Below are 18,260 nucleotides of genomic sequence, written 5' to 3' on the forward strand. Positions count from 1 at the left end.
TGTGTTACCAAACTTTGGAGTGGGACAGTTGCAGGGTGGCTTCTGTCACAACAGCGTGGATCAAGGGCACATTGTGGTCGCTAATGTTCATCGGGGGGATTCCGGATTTCGCTCATGCTTTAAATCTGAGCTTCGGTCCGTCGTGAGTCCTTCACACAACCGTCATTCACGACGTCGGTTGAGGGGAAAAAGACCAACCGTCTGTCTGTCTGCTAGCAGCACCCGGCGTGACCCGGGGGAAACTTGACTGAGCTCAGACAAGTGTTGTGAAAACGAAACGAGAAGCAACGAACCACACAAAAGACCGCTCATTCGTCGCCAAGAAAAAAATCCGCTTTCCTTTTTTTGTCGCACATCAACATCATTCATCATTCATATCAACGCATGCCAGACGCGTTCGTATTAACGCATCGACGCGCCGCTAAACACCATGGAGTCACCGCCGCCCAGCAGCGTGCAGACCAGCGAGGAAAAAGGGGTGGAAAAATGTATGGATGAATACCTCAGACAACACGGCTACTACCGAAAGAGAATAGCCAAAGACGGCTCCTGCTTGTTCCGAGCCGTCGCCGAACAGGTAAAATCGAGAACACATCATCTGATCTGGCCTTATTTAGGCTATTTAACTCTAATAGTCGTGTTTTGTAGCCAGTTAAACTGTTCCCATGTTCCCCACGACAACATAACACAATTCAAAACGGGATGTTTCTTACCTCCCAAGACAAACCAGTGGACGCTATTATCCCATTTTAACCTGTTTTGTTAACTCTCAGTATAACTATTGTAGCGTTAGGAAATAAACTTTTTCATAACTTTTATTTAAGGCAGCTCGGCGACTTGGTCATGTGCAACAACTGGCGCAGTCCCTTTACGTAGCTCGGATGTGTGGGGGAAGAGCCCGGGGGGAGACCCTGGGGGGGGGGGGGGGGGGGAGAGCCAGCCAGCCACCTGGGGGGGGGGAGAGCCCGGGGGGAGACCTGGGGGGGGGGGGGGGGTAGCCAGCTAGCTAGCTAGCTATGTTGACAAGCGAGCAAAGTTGTTTTTTGTCTCTGAGGCCGTTTGTCTCTGTCTCTACTCCTCCCCCCAGGTGCTGCACAGCCAGAGCCTCCACACCCAAGTGCGGTCCACCTGCGTTAAATACTTGAAGCAAAACAGGAGGAACTATGAAGCGGTATGTCAACTATCCGGCCGGGGCCCTGTCCCAGCCTGCCCTGCATACCTGCATACATACATACATACCTACCTACCTACATCTGCCTAACTACCTACATACCTACCAACCTACATCTGCCTAACTACCTACATACCTACCTACCTACATCTGCCTAACTACCTACATACCTACCTACCTACCTACATCTGCCTAACTACCTACATACCTACCAACCTACATCTGCCTAACTACCTACATACCTACATCTGCCTAACTACCTACATACCTACCAACCTACATCTGCCTAACTACCTACATACCTACCAACCTACATCTGCCTAACTACCTACATACCTACCTACCTACATCTGCCTAACTACCTACATACCTACCTACCTACCTACATCTGCCTAACTACCTACATACCTACCAACCTACATCTGCCTAACTACCTACATACCTACATCTGCCTAACTACCTACATACCTACCAACCTACATCTGCCTAACTACCTACATACCTACCAACCTACATCTGCCTAACTACCTACATACCTACATCTGCCTAACTACCTACATATCTACCAACCTACATCTGCCTAACTACCTACATACCTACCTACCTACATCTGCCTAACTACCTACCTACATCTGCCTAACTACCTACATACCTACCAACCTACCTACATCTGCCTAACTACCTACATACCTACCTACATCTGCCTAACTACCTACATACCTACCAACCTACATCTGCCTAACTACCTACATACATCTGCCTAACTACCTACATACCTACCAACCTACCTACATCTGCCTAACTACCTACATACCTACCTACCTACATCTGCCTAACTACCGGTACCTACATACCTACCTACCTACATCTGCCTAACTACCTACATACCTACCTACCTACATCTGCCTAACTACCTACATACCTACCTACATACCTACCTACCTACATCTGCCTAACTACATACATACCTACCTACCTACATCTGCCTAACTACCTACATACCTACCTACCTACCTACCAACCTACATCTGCCTAACTACCTACCTACCTACCTACATACCTACCAACCTACATCTGCCTAACTACCTACATACCTACCTACCTACATCTGCCTAACTACCTACATACCTACCTACCTACATCTGCCTAACTACATACATACCTACCAACCTACATCTGCCTACCTACCTACATACCTACCAACCTACATCTGCCTAACTACCTACATACCTACCTACCTACATCTGCCTAACTACCTACATACCTACCTACCTACATCTGCCTAACTACATACATACCTACCAACCTACATCTGCCTAACTACCTACATACCTACCAACCTACATCTGCCTAACTACCTACATACCTACCTACATCTGCCTAACTACATACATACCTACCAACCTACATCTGCCTAACTACCTACATACCTACCTACCTACATCTGCCTAACTACTTACATCTGCCTAACTACCTACATCTGCCTAACTACCTACATCTGCCTAACTACATACCTACCTACCAACCTACATCTGCCTAACTACCTACATACCTACCAACCTACATCTGCCTAACTACATACATACCTATCAACCTACATCTGCCTAACTACCTACATACCTACCTACCTACATCTGCCTAACTACCTACATACCTACCTACCTACATCTGCCTAACTACCTACATACCTACCTACCTACATCTGCCTAACTACCTACATACCTACCTACCTACATCTGCCTAACTACCTACATACCTATCAACCTACATCTGCCTAACTACCTACATACCTACCAACCTACATCTGCCTAACTACCTACCTACCTACCTACCTACATCTGCCTAACTACCTACCTACCTACCTACATCTGCCTAACTACCTACATACCTACCAACCTACATCTGCCTAACTACCTACATACCTACCTACCTACATCTGCCTAACTACCTACATACCTACCTACATACCTACCAACCTACATCTGCCTAACTACCTACCTACCAACCTACATCTGCCTAACTACCTACATACCTACCTACCTACATCTGCCTAACTACCTACATACCTACCTACCTACATCTGCCTAACTACCTACATACCTACCTACCTACATCTGCCTAACTACCTACATACCTACCTACCTACATCTGCCTAACTACCTACATACCTACCTACCTACCAACCTACATCTGCCTAACTACCTACATACCTACCTACCTACATACCTACCAACCTACATCTGCCTAACTACCTACCTACCTACCAACCTACATCTGCCTAACTACCTACATACCTACCTACCTACATCTGCCTAACTACCTACCTACCTACCAACCTACATCTGCCTAACTACCTACATACCTACCTACCTACATACCTACCAACCTACATCTGCCTAACTACCTACCTACCTACCAACCTACATCTGCCTAACTACCTACATACCTACCTACCTACATCTGCCTAACTACCTACATACCTACCTACCTACATCTGCCTAACTACCTACATACCTACCTACCTACCAACCTACATCTGCCTAACTACCTACATACCTACCAACCTACATTTGCCTAACTACCTACATACCTACCTCCCAACCTACATCTGCCTAACTACCTACATACCTACCTACATCTGCCTAACTACCTACATACCTACCTACATCTGCCTAACTACCTACATACCTACCTACCTACATCTGCCTAACTACCTACATACCTACCAACCTACATCTGCCTAACTACCTACATACCAACCTACATCTGCCTAACTACCTACATACCTACCAACCTACATCTGCCTAACTACCTACCTACCAACCTACATCTGCCTAACTACATGCATACCAACCTACATCTGCCTACATACCTACCAACCTACATCTACCTAGATACATACCTACATACCTACACCTGCCTAACTACATACACACATACATTACCTACATATCTACCTACCTACATATCTGCCTACTTATTTACCTACCTACATGTCTTCCTACCTTCCTACATATCTGCTTACATATTTACCTACCTACATGTCTACCTACCTACATATTTACCTACCTGCATATCTGCCTACATATCTACCTACCTACCTGTCTAAACATCTACCTACCTACATGTCTACCTACCTACCTGTCTACACATCTACCTACCTACATGTCTACCTACCTACCTGTCTAAACATCTACCTACCTACATGTCTACCTACCTGTCTACCTACCTACCTACATGTCTACCTACCTACCTACATGTCTACCTACCTACCTACATGTCTACCTACCTACAGATTACCTACATACATATCTAACTACCTACATGCCTACCTACCTACATATCTGCCTACATATTTACTAGGGATGCACCGGATTGAAAATTCTTGTCCAAAGCCGAATTTAAGGAAACATTTGGCCAAATACCGAATGCCTAACTACCTACATACCTAGGTATTTAAACTGTTCGGCAGTTTTTCATTTATTTTTGTACCATTGCATAAATTAAATCCATTTAGCTTTCTTTTCATGCTTTTCAGAGAAAAACGTTTATTGATCACTCTTATTGAACATTCCAGCAGACATTAGGCTATACCAATACAGCAATACAAACAATAACTGAAAACTAGACAGGGACCATTCCTGTGGAAATTGTGAAGTGTGCTTGCCCCTCACAGCCAGTAGGGGGCAGGTCAGTGGCCAAAACCTATTGCTGACTGTCTGATCAATAGAACTTTTCAGCGATTGAAAACCCTGATAGACTTCAAAACATATCATTTTGCAAATAATATATTAAAAGTAGCACTGTCTAACGCTAGTATAGGCTCAACTACGGTAGTCATTCTGGAAAATGAAACAGCAAGCCAACCAATGTGACTTCCAGGATTTAAGCGTATTTGCAGTAGAGCGCCACCAGGGTTAGGCTTAAATAGTGCCCTTGCCACCACGTCGGCGCAATGCCGCAATTTGCAGTTAGAAATGACAGAAATAGACTACCATCAGAGTTTTGTCGAGAGCTGGAGGCAGCAAGAAAGATTACGGAGATGGCCGCCTCATAATTCTCTATGTAGGAAAAAACCCCTGCTACTATTCACCTGTATAACCCTGCTACTATTCACCTGTATAACCCTGCTACTATTCACCTGTATAACCCTGCTACTATTCACCTGTATAACCCTGCTACTATTCACCTGTATAACCCTGCTACTATTCACCTGTATACCCTGCTACTATTAGGCCGAATACATTCGGTGGCCGAACCTTCGGTGCGTGCATCCCTAATATTTACCTACCTGCTACATGTCTACCTACCTACCTATCTACCTACATACCTATCATCTGCCCGTCCACCCATCTGCCTACCTACTACCTGACCCCTGCCCTGTTTGTATGTATGGTTGGTGGGTGTAGTGGTGCAGTGTAACATGCTGGTCTGTAATGTTGGACCTGTCCTGTCTGCTGTGCTCTCTATTCAGTTCATCGAGGGGGACTTTGAGGAGTACCTTGCACAGCTGGAGGATCCCCAGGTGAGCAGGACGTCTCTGTGTTTGAGGGGGGAAACTGAAATGGACATGACTGACCGGCACACCCATGTTGCATTTCTGACTGGGTTACAAGTTGGTTAAGGGTTACAAGGGTTACAAGGGTTACAAGGGTTAATGGTTTTGGGTTAATAGGTATGGATTATTGGTTTGAGGTTTTGTATTTGCTGTCTTTTAGGTGCTTGAAACTTTACCGAAGATCAGCTATTTTTAGAAAAACACCTGATCCACCTAGTGTGTGTGTGTGTGTGTGTGTGTGTGTGTGTGTGTGTGTGTGTGTGTGTGTACTCGCTGTATTCTAAACGTGTGGTTGTGTGTTTTCAGCACTGGGTCGGAGAAGTGGAGATTAGTGCACTGGCCCTCATGTACAAGTAAGAGTTGTGTTTTTTTAAACCATCATTGTGTGGGTTTGTTTGTTTATGTTCCTGTTTGTTTGTGTTCTTCTTGTCTGTACCTCAGTATGTTTCTATTGGTTCTTGTAAACAAACGCAAGCAAATATATCCTTGTTGCGACTAAGGCCGTGTTCGTAAATTCACTAGAGCACACACTGGGTCTCCCCCCTGGTCTCACCCCTTGTGTTGTTCTTATCCCAGGAGAGACTTCCTCATCTTCCAGCACCCTGGCCAACCCCCCGTCAACATCACCCAGAACGCCTTCCAACAGCAGGTGACCCTGAACACGCATGACCCTGCACACGCATGTCCCTGCACACGCATGACCCTGCACACGCATGACCCTGCACACGCATAAACCTGCACACGCGTGACCCTGCACACACATGACCCTAATTACACATGATCCTGAACAGGTTAGGGTCGTGTAATTACAGCCCTACATATGACCCTGATTCACATTACAGAGCCCAACTGAACTGAAATTGGCCGCCTGGATACGCATCCACCATAGTCAGCCCAGTATGGTGGGGGTCTGTAGTGTGTAAAGCCCAGTATGGTTGGGGTGTGTAAAGTGTAGTGTGAACTATCAATACTACAACACAGTATTGCCTTAGCAGCACTAGTACTACTACTAGTTGTCTAGATTATCCATAAACACAACACAGTTCAGTATCAATGCTAATCAATCCAATAAAACTCCACTGTGCTCCTCCATTGTTTCTAATTGTGTGTGTGTGTGTGTGTGTGTGTGTGTTTCCCCGCCTCCAGGTCCTCCTGTGCTTCCTAAATGGCAACCATTATGACAGTGTGTACCCCATCTCTCGTGTGAAGAACACAGCCCTCTGCCAGTGTGAGTAACTGTGTAACTGAGACGGGGGGGGGGGGGGGGGGGGGGGGGGGGTGGTGGTGGTGGTATGGGGTAGTTATTTCACCTATCTGTTTGTTACTGCGTCTGTAGGGGGTAGTTGCATATGTGTCGGGCTGGTGCGAGGGGTAACAAGTCGGGAATCGTGAAGTCGCGGAAATGATCAAAAATGTGTTTAAGTGTTGAAGAGCCCACTCAATATAACAAACAACAGTTTTAGGATCACAAAATACTTATAGTTTGTCAGCGAGCTCAGCTTGCTTTGGCTTCACTGTAGTCTGCCTTCCTGCTTTGTACTCAGGTGAGTGTTTGTGATCCATGGCTTGTAAACAAAAAAACGAACGTTTTAGGACTGTTCAAAAGACTGTGATCATCTAGTTATGTGTTTTTAGCATGTTGATGTTCTATCAGCATGTTGTGATGTGCTAAAGATGTTACATAGCAAAATTCTTCGTTGTTAGCCGCTAGCTAGCGATGGAGCACAGTCTGTTGATTTAGGTTAGATTTTTTCTGCTATTTAGCTTGAGGTGTACCAACATTCAAATAAGCATATCTCCTTCAACTATTTTCAGTGTATGAAACATAATTTGAAACTTACAATCTGCACTCCTCCACCTCTACCCTTCCCTCCCTCCCCCCCCTCTCCTTCTACTCCCCTCCTCCCTCTCCTACTCCCCCTCTACCCCTCCCTCCCTCTCTCTCCTCCTACTCCCCCTCTACCCCTCCTCTATCTCTCTCCTCCTCTTCCCCTCTACCCCTTCTTTCTCTCCTCCCCCTCCCTCTCCTCCTCCCCCTCTCACCCCTCCCCCCCCCCAGCCATCCTGTATGAGCTGCTGTATGAGCGTGTGTGTGGCGCCGAGCGCTCTGTCCTGGCGCCGTGCCTGAAGGGAGGAGGTAACCGTGGCGACGACCTCCAGGACGACGCGGCCACGGAGGAGGTCAGGAGCAGCGACGAGTCAGACCTGGAGGGAGAGGAGGGCTCTGGTGAGGAGGGGTCAGGGGTCAGACCTGGAGGGAGAGGAGGGGCTCTGGTGAGCAGGGGTCAGGAGGAGAGGAGAGGTTTACACTTTCATTAACTGTGTGTGTGTGTGTCCTACAGGGCTCAAGAAGGAGCAGCTGGCAGTGCCACCAGGGCGGGTCATAATGGCCAGTCCTACAGGGTAACTATCTTTACCACACACACACACACACACACACACACACACACAGTTACCGTCTAATGTCTCTTCTTTTCAACAGTGGAGGAATTATTAAACCTATGGATTATAACAACATGATTGACTATGTGTCCGTGTGTGTACGTGTGTGTCCGTGTGTCTGTGTGTGTGTCCGTGTGTGTGTGTGTGTGTGCGCGCGTCAGGGGCGGGGGAAGGGTCCTCCTCTCTCTCAGAGAGTCAAGCGCTCCCTCAACCCCTCCGTCTTCAGAAACGTAGAGTATGACGTCTGGATCAAGTCTAAAAGAGGTACACACACACACACACACACATACACACACACACCTGTACCTGTGTAGAACTGACAGTATTGATGCTGTAGTGATGATGATAATGTTGTCATAACGTAGTGTCTCCTCCACAGCTCAGCAGAAGCTGGATTTCTGCATTGCTGCTGGTATGCAATACACTGTAGGAGACAAGTGCAAGGTGAGGTGTGTGTGTGTGTGTGTGTGTGTGTGTGTGTGTGTGTGTGTGTGTGTGTGTGTGCGTGCGTGTGCGTGTGTATGCAGTGGGGTGTGGTGGACACACATTTTACATTTTTAATCATTTCTCAGACGCTTTTATCCAGAGAGACTTACAATAAAGTACATGTGTCTAAAGTAAGTGGATCACAGCAGTCATCGTCAGTAAAGGTTTCCATGACAACGAGGACCATCGGCAGCCACAGGGCCAGAGAAAAGAAGACAACTTAATATTTTATTTATTTATTTATTTTATTATTTTTACAGGACATGTTGTTCCTCTGTTAGTTGTATCTCTCTACAGTGTAAGATCTGTGTTCCCTCGTGGCCACGCCCCTCTGACGACCCTGTGGTACTTCCTGATAGTCTAGCTGATAGTCTAGCTGTCTGCCCCGCACCCTGTAGGTGCGTCTGGACGGCGGTGGGCGGGTCTACAGCGCCTACATACAGGAAGTGTCTCCTGAGAGCGGCCCGGTCACTGTCTTCATAGAGGAGCTGGGCAGGAAGTAGGACACCTCACCTTCACCATGATCTGTCTCTCTCTCTCTCTCTCTCTCTCTCTCTCTCTCTCTCTCTCTCTCTCCTGTCTGTCTGTCTGCCTCTCTCTCCTGTCTGTCTGCCTCTCTCTCTCTCTCTCTCTCTCTCTCTCTCTCTCTCTCTCTCTCTCTCTCTCTCTGTTAATATATTCTTATGTAGTGTGTGTGTGTGTGTCAGACACTCTGTCCCTCTGTGGAACCTGCGCCCCCCTACGGAGGGCCCCCCCGCCTGGAGCACCGTGGCCCGAGACGGCAAGAGGCTGAGCAACGGCAGCGGCCCCCCTGGTGAGAACCCCACTGACCCCTACCTGACCCCTGACCTCCCTGGTGAGAACCCTACTGACCTCTGACCCCTCCCTGACCTCCCTGGTGAGAACCCTACTGACCCCTCCCTGACCTCCCTGGTGAGAACCCTACTGACCCCTCCCTGACCTCCCTGGTGAGAACCCTACTGACCTCTGACCCCTCCCTGACCTCCCTGGTGAGAACCCTACTGACCCCTCCCTGACCCCTGACCTCCCTGGTGAGAACCCTACTGACCTCTGACCCCTCCCTGACCTCCCTGGTGAGAACCCTACTGACCCCTCCCTGACCCCTGACCTCCCTGGTGAGAACCCTACTGACCTCTGACCCCTCCCTGACCTCCCTGGTGAGAACCCTACTGACCCCTCCCTGACCCCTGACCTCCCTGGTGAGAACCCTACTGACCTCTGACCCCTCCCTGACCTCCCTGGTGAGAACCCTACTGACCCCTCCCTGACCCCTGACCTCCCTGGTGAGAACCCTACTGACCTCTGACCCCTCCCTGACCTCCCTGGTGAGAACCCTACTGACCCCTCCCTGACCTCCCTGGTGAGAACCCTACTGACCTCTGACATCCTGACCCAGTCCTAGACCATGCTGAAAACTCCAATCTCTCTCTCTCTCTCTCCAGTTTCAGAGTGGGAGGGTAGAGGAGGAGGGGGAGGGGGGAGGAGGTTGTCAGGGCGTCCCCCCACCCTGCCTGTGTCCCAGGGTCCAAGCCCCCCCCAGTCTGGCCGTGTGCTGAAGCAGCACTCCTGGCCCCCCCAGGCCACCGTAGACACACACACCAGGTCTGTACCCCCGCACTGGGGTGTGTGTGTGTGTGTGTGTGTGTGTGTGTGTGTGTGTGTTTATTCGTGTCCTACTGTGTTTGTGTGTGGTTTTATTTGTGTTCTACTATGTGTGTATGTTCAGATCTTCACACTGGGAAGGTGGTGTTCTTAACTGTGTGTGTGTGTGTTGCAGGAAGTCCTCCAGCTCAGCAGAGCAGGCCGCAGCCTTTGGCTTGTCAGAGGAGCAGCGATTGGCCAAGGAGAAGGAAATGAGGTCACTGGCTCTGCTGGAGATTCTACACAAAGACGAGACCGGCTTCCCTGCCCTGGGGGTGAGACGTCTGTGTGTCTGTCTGCCTGTCTGCCTGTCTGCCTGTCTGTCTGCCTGTCTGTCTCTCTGTGTGTGTGTGTGTGTGTGTGTGTGTGTGTGTGTGTGTGTTAGGGGTGCAACGGTTCTCGGTTTTATATTGAACCGTACGGCCATCCACGGTTCAATACGCACTAGTGAATGTCGGTTTACGCTGCGTTCCATTGAAAGTCGGAGGTCGAGTTTGTCTGGAACACAGTTGCTTCTTGTTCAAGTGTTTGTTCATAGTGAGCGGAGTTGAGACCATGGCAACAGTTTGAGGAAGCCTCGGATTGCAAAAAATCTTCGTTGTGGGGTCATTAATTTCGGTTTTTAGTCTGTCTGTGTCTGTCTGTCTGTCTCTGTGTGACTGTGTGTCTCTGTCTGTCCGACTCATGCAAGGTCAGCTATAACATGGTCAAATGTTAATTTGTAATGTTATCTCTTCCCCTCTCCATCTCCCCCCCCCCGGCTCGGCCAGAGAATCACGGTCAGTTACACACACACACACACACACACACACACACACACTCTAGCCTCAGTTATTACTAATTTACATTTACATGCGTCCGTTATCTCCGCTGATATTCGCGATTGCCATCAAACCTTTCGCTATCTGGCTTCTTAGTGATGCCAGATTTGAGGGTATTACGAGAGGCAGGGTCACCCACAAAGTGTCGCTTTATGTGGCCGACCTACATTTGTACATATCCAACCCATCCTCTTCTATCCTATCATTATGTCCATTTTGGAGCAATTTTGGTCATTTGCACAACTTGAGAATTGCAGACATGCAGACCTTTTCACCAGATCACATATGTTTAGTTTCTTATGTCTGTGTGTTGACAGGCATGTAACGTGTGTGTGTGTGTGTTTAGGGGCCTATTGGAGAAGAAGAGCAGCGAACGACATCGCCCCCGGCAGCCTCTCCTTCCCCTCCTGTTACCATGACGACGTCCCCATCCCCTGCTCTGAACCCCACCCCTACTTCTGTTAAACCAACTCTAACCAAACCAACTGTAACCCATTCTCCTACCTCTACTCTCCTCAAACCAACTGTAACCCATACTCCTACCTCTACTCTCATCAAACCAACCTCTACTGTAACCAGACCAACTCCCACCCCTACCTCTCCTCTAAACCAACCAACCCTTGCCTCTACTGTAACCAAACCAACTCGTACCCCGACCTCTACTCTAGCCCAACCAACTCCTACTCCTTCTCCTACCTCTACTCTAGCCCAACCAACTCCTACTCCTTCTCCTACCTCTACTCTAGCGCAACCAACTCTATCCCAACCAAGCCCTACCTCTACTCTAACCCAACCAACCCCAGCCCCTACCTCCACTCTAATCAAACCAACTCCAGCCCCTGCTCACACCACCACTACCACCCTCCCCAGCTCTGTTTCGATGCCTCCATCCTCTGCCCCTGTCTTAGTGCCTGTCCCCTCCTCCTCCTCCTCCTCCTCTGCCCCTGTCTTAGTGCCTGTCCCCTCCTCCTCCTCCTCCTCCTCCTCCTCTGCCCCTGCACCATCACCCTTTCCTCCTGCCCCCTCACACACTGTCTCTGCCCCCTCACTCCCTCTGGAGGCCTCAGCTGCCCCTGGTCCCTCCACCTCAGCTGCCCCTAGCCCCTCCCCCTCCTCTATCCCAACTGCCCCTGTTGCCCCATCACATCTGCCCCCTGCCCCTTCCCTCGCCCCCTCTGTGTCCCACCCCCTCGTCACCTCTGCTCCCATAGTTGTTCAGACAACTGCCCAGGCCCCAACCACTCACTCCTCCGCCCCTCACCCCTTTCTCTCCCAGTCTTCTTTCTCCCCGCCCTCCCATCTCCATCCCTCTCTCCCTCAGGACCCCCCACCCTGTGAGGCGTCAGTCTCAGCCCCTGCCTTCCACCCAGGTAAGAGTTCACCTGTCTGCCCCCCACCCCACAAGACAGAGAACGACTTTTGAACCTCTGAATTTGGAATTGAACTTCTATTTCTACGTTGAGTTCTACTGTGTTCAAAGTTCTTTACTGCCAGTGTGGAAAGGCTTTAAAAGGTGTGTTGGCTCTCCCCCCCACTCCCTCCCCCTCTACTCAGGTGCTGTGCTCCACATGGGTTTGGCTGTACCTGAACACATGTCCCACCCTGGACACATGTCCCACCCTGGACACGCCCCCAGCCCCCCAGTGGTGAGCCAGCCCGCCATGTCCTACCACCAGCTGGCCCAGCTGTACCAGGACCCCCTGTTCCCAGGGTTCCCTCTCAGCCAGAAGGACGAGGTGGTCCAGTCGCCCCCCTACTCCTACATGGGGACCGGAGAAGACCTCCCCAGGGGTGAGTTAGCCTAGCTCTCCTTGCCTAGCATAGAGTTAGCCTAGCTCTCCTTGGCTAGCATAGAGTTAGCCTAGCTCTCCTTGGCTAGCATAGAGTTAGCCTAGCTCTCCTTGCCTAGCATAGAGTTAGCCTAGCTCTCCTTGCCTAGCATAGAGTTAGCCTAGCTCTCCTTGCCTAGCATACAGTTAGCCTAGCTCGCCTTGGCTAGCATACAGTTAGCCTAGCTCGCCTTGGCTAGCATACAGTTAGCCTAGCTCGCCTTGGCTAGCATACAGTTAGCCTAGCTCGCCTTGGCTAGCATACAGTTAGCCTAGCTCTCCTTGGCTAGCATAGAGTTAGCTTAGTTCAGAGCTAGCCTTGTTGTCATAGGCTAGCATAAAGTTAGCCTAGCTCTCCCAGACTAGAAGAGTTAGCATTGTTCTTCTAGGCTAGCATAGAGGGGAACCTAATTTCACTTGGGAGTAGTCATATGAGTTGTGTATGATGTTTATAGTTATTTGTTTATCTTGAACTGTTTTGTCTCTCCAAGATATGAAAGTTTTGAGGTTCTTCTTCAACCTGGGCGTCAAGGTAACGACCTTCATTCAGACACTGAAACCTCATCATCCCACACAGACATGCATGTTACAACACACTATACATGCATGTTACACCCCTACTATACATGCATATTACAACACACTATACATGCATGTTACAACACACTATACATGCATGTTACAACACACTATACATGCATGTTACAACTAGGGGTGGGACGATTAGAAAATGTCATGTCACGATTATCGTGGGCAAAATAATCGCGATCCACGATATTATCGCGAGAATTAAAAAAAAAAATATATATATATATATAATAAAAAAAATAATGCCAATAAAACACACTGTAATCACTTTAACTTAGATTTTGTTGTATTTTTAGGACATTTTAAGTCAGTAATTCAGATTCTAGTGGCACATATCTCTGGCCATAATCCGGGTCCTTAAGAAAGAGCAATTCCTTTTCGGCCAATCAGCACCTTTCATTAACGTACCCAAGGAAGTTTAAAGAACGCACTCCCAGTGTTGCCAACTTCCAGAGCCCCTTGGCGACTTAATTAGTCAAAAGCGACCAGCGACAAATCTAACTTCCTTTTCTGGTCATTTGGGGAATTACTGTAAAGCATCTAACATATCCTGTATTCCACGGTTCACGTTACAACCGAGCTCAGGAGAGACGAGTAGGGATACAGTCTATGGCGAGCGAGGGTTGCCGTCTCCTCTCTCCCTCAACACTCACTCCCGCGGCCAGTCTGATAGCAGCCGCGGGGAGCGTACCGTTGTTCCCCGGGTCCTCGCAGGGGGTTCGGGCAAAGTTCGGGAAATAACGGACGGTTGTCATGTGTTTATACAGCATGGATGTTACGTGCCTAATGCCTTTGATGCGCACACTTGCTACTTGCCGCTTTAATCATTGTATTTAGCCTATAGCACAAGTCATGCATTGAATGTAACCTCAAGTGCTGAACAGTATTAAGTAAACCACAATATATTTGCTAAAGCTTAGGGGCGACCGTGCCTTTTGCAGCCATAGACTGTCACTGCCTGGTAATAACAAGGAAGGCCAATGACAGTATCCCGTCTAAAGTTTTTCACCAGCCATGGTGAGTAGGCTAGCATACGTTACCTAGTGACTGACTGACAAGGCTGACTTGACAGTAACGTTACCCATGCAGGCTGAACAATAGCGCGAGACAAGTTCTGTGAGGATATTCGCGCGCGGCTCATGTGAGGAATTGCAATTATATTACAGTAACAGTCGCTAACTTGACTGCAAAAGTAATGTAGCCTAGGCTGAAAAATAGCGCCAGACATTTGTTAAACACAGTTTATTCATAACATACGATTATGACGATTATTCAAATAATTAAAATTCTCCACGATTAAGTTATCGGGGGTGTTTTTATCGCGATTAACGATAAAAACGATAATCCTCCCATCCCTAGTTACAACACACTATACATTAGGGCTGTAACGACGGATCGCCCTCCACGGTTCGGCACACGTGTACCGCGGATCAATTGCAAAATGTTAACAAGTAATAATATTACTTAATATCTCTTGTAAATCACAATGTAGAGTTGCCATGAAAAGATAGACGCGACAGTTGCAGGCTTTGTTTTACTCTAAAGCGCAATGATAGGTTGATAATGCGAAAGAAAAAGAATCCGTTGTTTGCTCACTACACGTCAAGCTGGGAATCCACAACAACAAGGCTGCGTTCATAAATCCGCTCTGGAATCTGGGATTCAAGGAACGCCTCTTGTCCAATCAAATTACTTGGTCCCTTTATGACGTCGGACCCAGTGTGCGCTCCTGCGCTCTCAAAGCGAATTTACGAACGCGGCCCAAGTGTATCATGGCGAGTGCTAGTTACGTTGTTCGGCGGAGAAGAACTCGAGATGCCTCCCTCGTCATTTAAATCCCATGTATGGGAGCACTTTGGCTTCTCTGTCAACTATGACGGGAGGCACGAAAAAGGTAGCTCGACAACTTCTGATAATGTAGGCATTTTTTTCATACCATGTTCAAAATAAGGGTTCACTTTATTATTTAGTTAAAAGTGGCATAAAACATGTTTATTCATCTGCTTTAAAGAGCCCAGTGACTCACTGCTGCAACCAGGCGCCTCCTCCCTCTCTCCTATCATTTAAATTGAGTGTATTTCAGTATAATTATGTAATGTTTGAGTGTAGAATATGTTATATATATATATTACCAGTTTTGACATCTTGAATGTTGTTGGTTTTTGTCACATAGTAAAAGTGGTGTTTTTACAGAATTCAAGGAAAAAGCAGTTTTTATAAAAACAAAAATGTTTTGTGTTGATCCGAAAAATTATCCGATCCGTGACTCAAAAACCGTGACACGATCCGATCCGTGAGTTAGGTGATCCGTTACACCCCTACTATACATGCATGTTACAACACACTATACATGCATGTTACAACACACTATACAGTGGGAGAAATAAGTATTGAACACATCAACAAGGAATTAATTTCAGTTAGTGTGTTCAATACTTTTTTCCTGTTTCATTCCACTTTATTACTATTAATATTATTTTATTTCATTCATAACTTTATTTACATATGGACTTCAATGTTTAGATTTTTTGTCTGGATTGTTTGAGTTAATACCAAAGTCTGGTGCAAATTTCACTTGAATAGGCACATTGGAAATACATTTACTGGACAAAATATTGATGTGTTCAATACTTATTTCCCCCACTGTACATGCATGTTACAACACACTATGCATGCATATTACAACACACTATGCATGCATATTACAACACACTATACATGCATATTACAACACACTATAAAAAACACAATAAATGGATGCAGAGACACAGGCAGACAGATGCACACACAGGCAGACAGACAGCGCCTTGCATGCTAGCTTGCCGCCATTGGTGTGTGAATGTGTGTGTAAATGGGCGAATGAGAGGCCATTGTAAAGTCAGTCCATTTACCAGTTGTCTGTCTTTTGTTTTAAAATTAATCTTGACTGAAGCTTTCTGTCTCCCCCCCCCCCCTCAGGCTTATACCAACCACATGTACCCCCCCTACTACTACCTCCTGCCCCTCCAGCAGGCCTACTCCATCCAGCCCAAACTGCCCTCTCCCTACGCTTCCCCCTGGTACCCCCCTGACGCCCCCTCCCCCCTCCACCACCGCATGACCCCCACCCCCCCAGGCGTCTCCCCACTGAGACCGCCGGAGGGCTACAGACACCCCCCCCACAACCACCCTGCAGCCTTGGGGGCAGGGCCGTACGACTCCCTGCTAGGCCCCGCCCCCGAGCCCCCCCTGCAGACAGACTTCACGTATGGGCACGATGGAAGGTCAGCCATGGTGGGGTATCCCCACCCCCACCCCTCCGCGGCCCATCCCATGCACCTGGCCCCCGGGAGATGCCCCCAGCCTTGGCCCGCCCCGCACCCACGACCCCACGCCTACGCTGGGATATACTCCGCCTCCCCCCCCCCTCCCCAGTACCCGCACTCCGTACCCCAGTACCCCGCTGCTGCCCCCACCCACTACCACCCCCGGACAGCACCCGCCCACTACCCTGGCTCAGCGCCCCACTCCCACTACCCCCCCGTCTCCCTGGGAGGCTACCAGACGACCTGGAGCCTCCCCCGCGACCCAGCAGCAGTGGAGCCTCCCCCGCGCCCCAGCAGCAGTGCCCCCTCCCCTGGGGTGAGAGCCTCCAACCCCGGCCTCTGGCCCGTGGAGGATAGTGCGGCTAATGCTAATGTGGCTACGCTTGACGACAACACCGCTGCTGCTGCTGTGGCCAGTGTGGCTGCGGGGTCTTCTGGAGGAGGAGGGGAGGAGGGAGGCCTGCAGGGGAGGGGAGGCCCTACGGCTGCAGGGTCCTCTGGGAGAGAGGCTTCACCAGGGATGGTGCCGGTGGACCCTCCCCTCGACCCGCCTCCGTTCTGCCCCTCTACAGAACCGGTAAGTCCCCCATGTCATCCAGAACCTCATCCCGTGCTGTTTGTTTGTAGCATTATAGTTTGTGTGTTGTAATATGTAAATATGCAAATGTGTCTGTTCACCTCAGGTCACATGGGTGCCAGCAGCCCATCAGATGCCAGGGCTGCCCACGTTCAAGGAAGTGTCCGTCGGCATGGTGATGCAGGCGACCAATGAAACCAAGCCTGCGGTGGATGACGTCACCAACACCCTCGGGGAAGGGCTGGTCCAGGGGGCGGAGTCTCTGCATACGGGAACACCCCCGGACCTCGGCTGCAGCCCATTGGAGGAGGGCTGGGAGGAGTGGCCAGACACCAATTACCAATCACAGAGGAGGTCGTACTACAGCCGCTCCTTCAGGGGCCGGGGGCGAGGCTATGAGGATGGTGGGCGTGGCCACTACAGGGAGAACCGGTGGAGGGGGGGGGGCTACCGGGGGAGGCGGGGGGGCACTGACGAACGGAGAGAGTCCGGTTACCGGGAGCGGCGGCAGGGAGAGAGCTACGCCCCCCCCAGTCACTACAAAGGACCGAACACCAGAGGCCGGGGCTACTGTTCGTACCCCACCAATGGCAGAGAAGGAGACTACTCCAGGAATTATGCGGATTTCTGAGCAGCGATTGGGTCTTGTGTCGTGGGCTCCCCATTTTGTTTTCAGGGGTCTTCTTCTTCTTCCACACTTGGTTTGTGTTTGTGTGGCTGCTCTGCTCTGATTTGAGCTTTTACAGGACTTTAGTTTCTTTTTAATAACCTGGGTTTACAGGACTCTAGTTTCTCTTTAAACCTGGGTTTACAGGACATGA

The 18,260-nt window shown here is 49.2% G+C and overlaps 1 protein-coding gene across 1 annotated transcript; it reads left to right on the forward strand.

Moving 5' to 3' along the window:
• Positions 1 to 469: 469 nt before the first annotated feature.
• otud4 (OTU deubiquitinase 4) lies at positions 470 to 18,070 on the forward strand (the record flags this gene model as incomplete). Its single annotated transcript, XM_080544043.1, has 20 exons — positions 470 to 577; positions 1,088 to 1,171; positions 5,646 to 5,696; positions 6,036 to 6,082; positions 6,306 to 6,378; positions 6,876 to 6,957; positions 7,789 to 7,956; positions 8,072 to 8,094; positions 8,333 to 8,435; positions 8,551 to 8,615; positions 9,056 to 9,156; positions 9,365 to 9,513; positions 10,201 to 10,300; positions 10,456 to 10,594; positions 11,720 to 12,041; positions 12,232 to 12,510; positions 12,695 to 12,931; positions 13,461 to 13,501; positions 16,516 to 17,439; positions 17,546 to 18,070. The coding sequence occupies exons 1-20, from the start codon at positions 491 to 493 to the stop codon at positions 18,068 to 18,070; spliced, it is 3,600 nt and encodes a 1,199-aa protein (XP_080400169.1). The 5' UTR covers positions 470 to 490.
• Between the last annotated feature and the right edge of the window lie 190 nt (positions 18,071 to 18,260).

The sequence above is a fragment of the Nansenia antarctica genome (genome assembly GCF_963989245.1).
Source record: "Nansenia antarctica genome assembly, chromosome: 13".
NCBI classification, from domain to species: Eukaryota; Metazoa; Chordata; class Actinopteri; order Argentiniformes; family Microstomatidae; genus Nansenia; species Nansenia antarctica.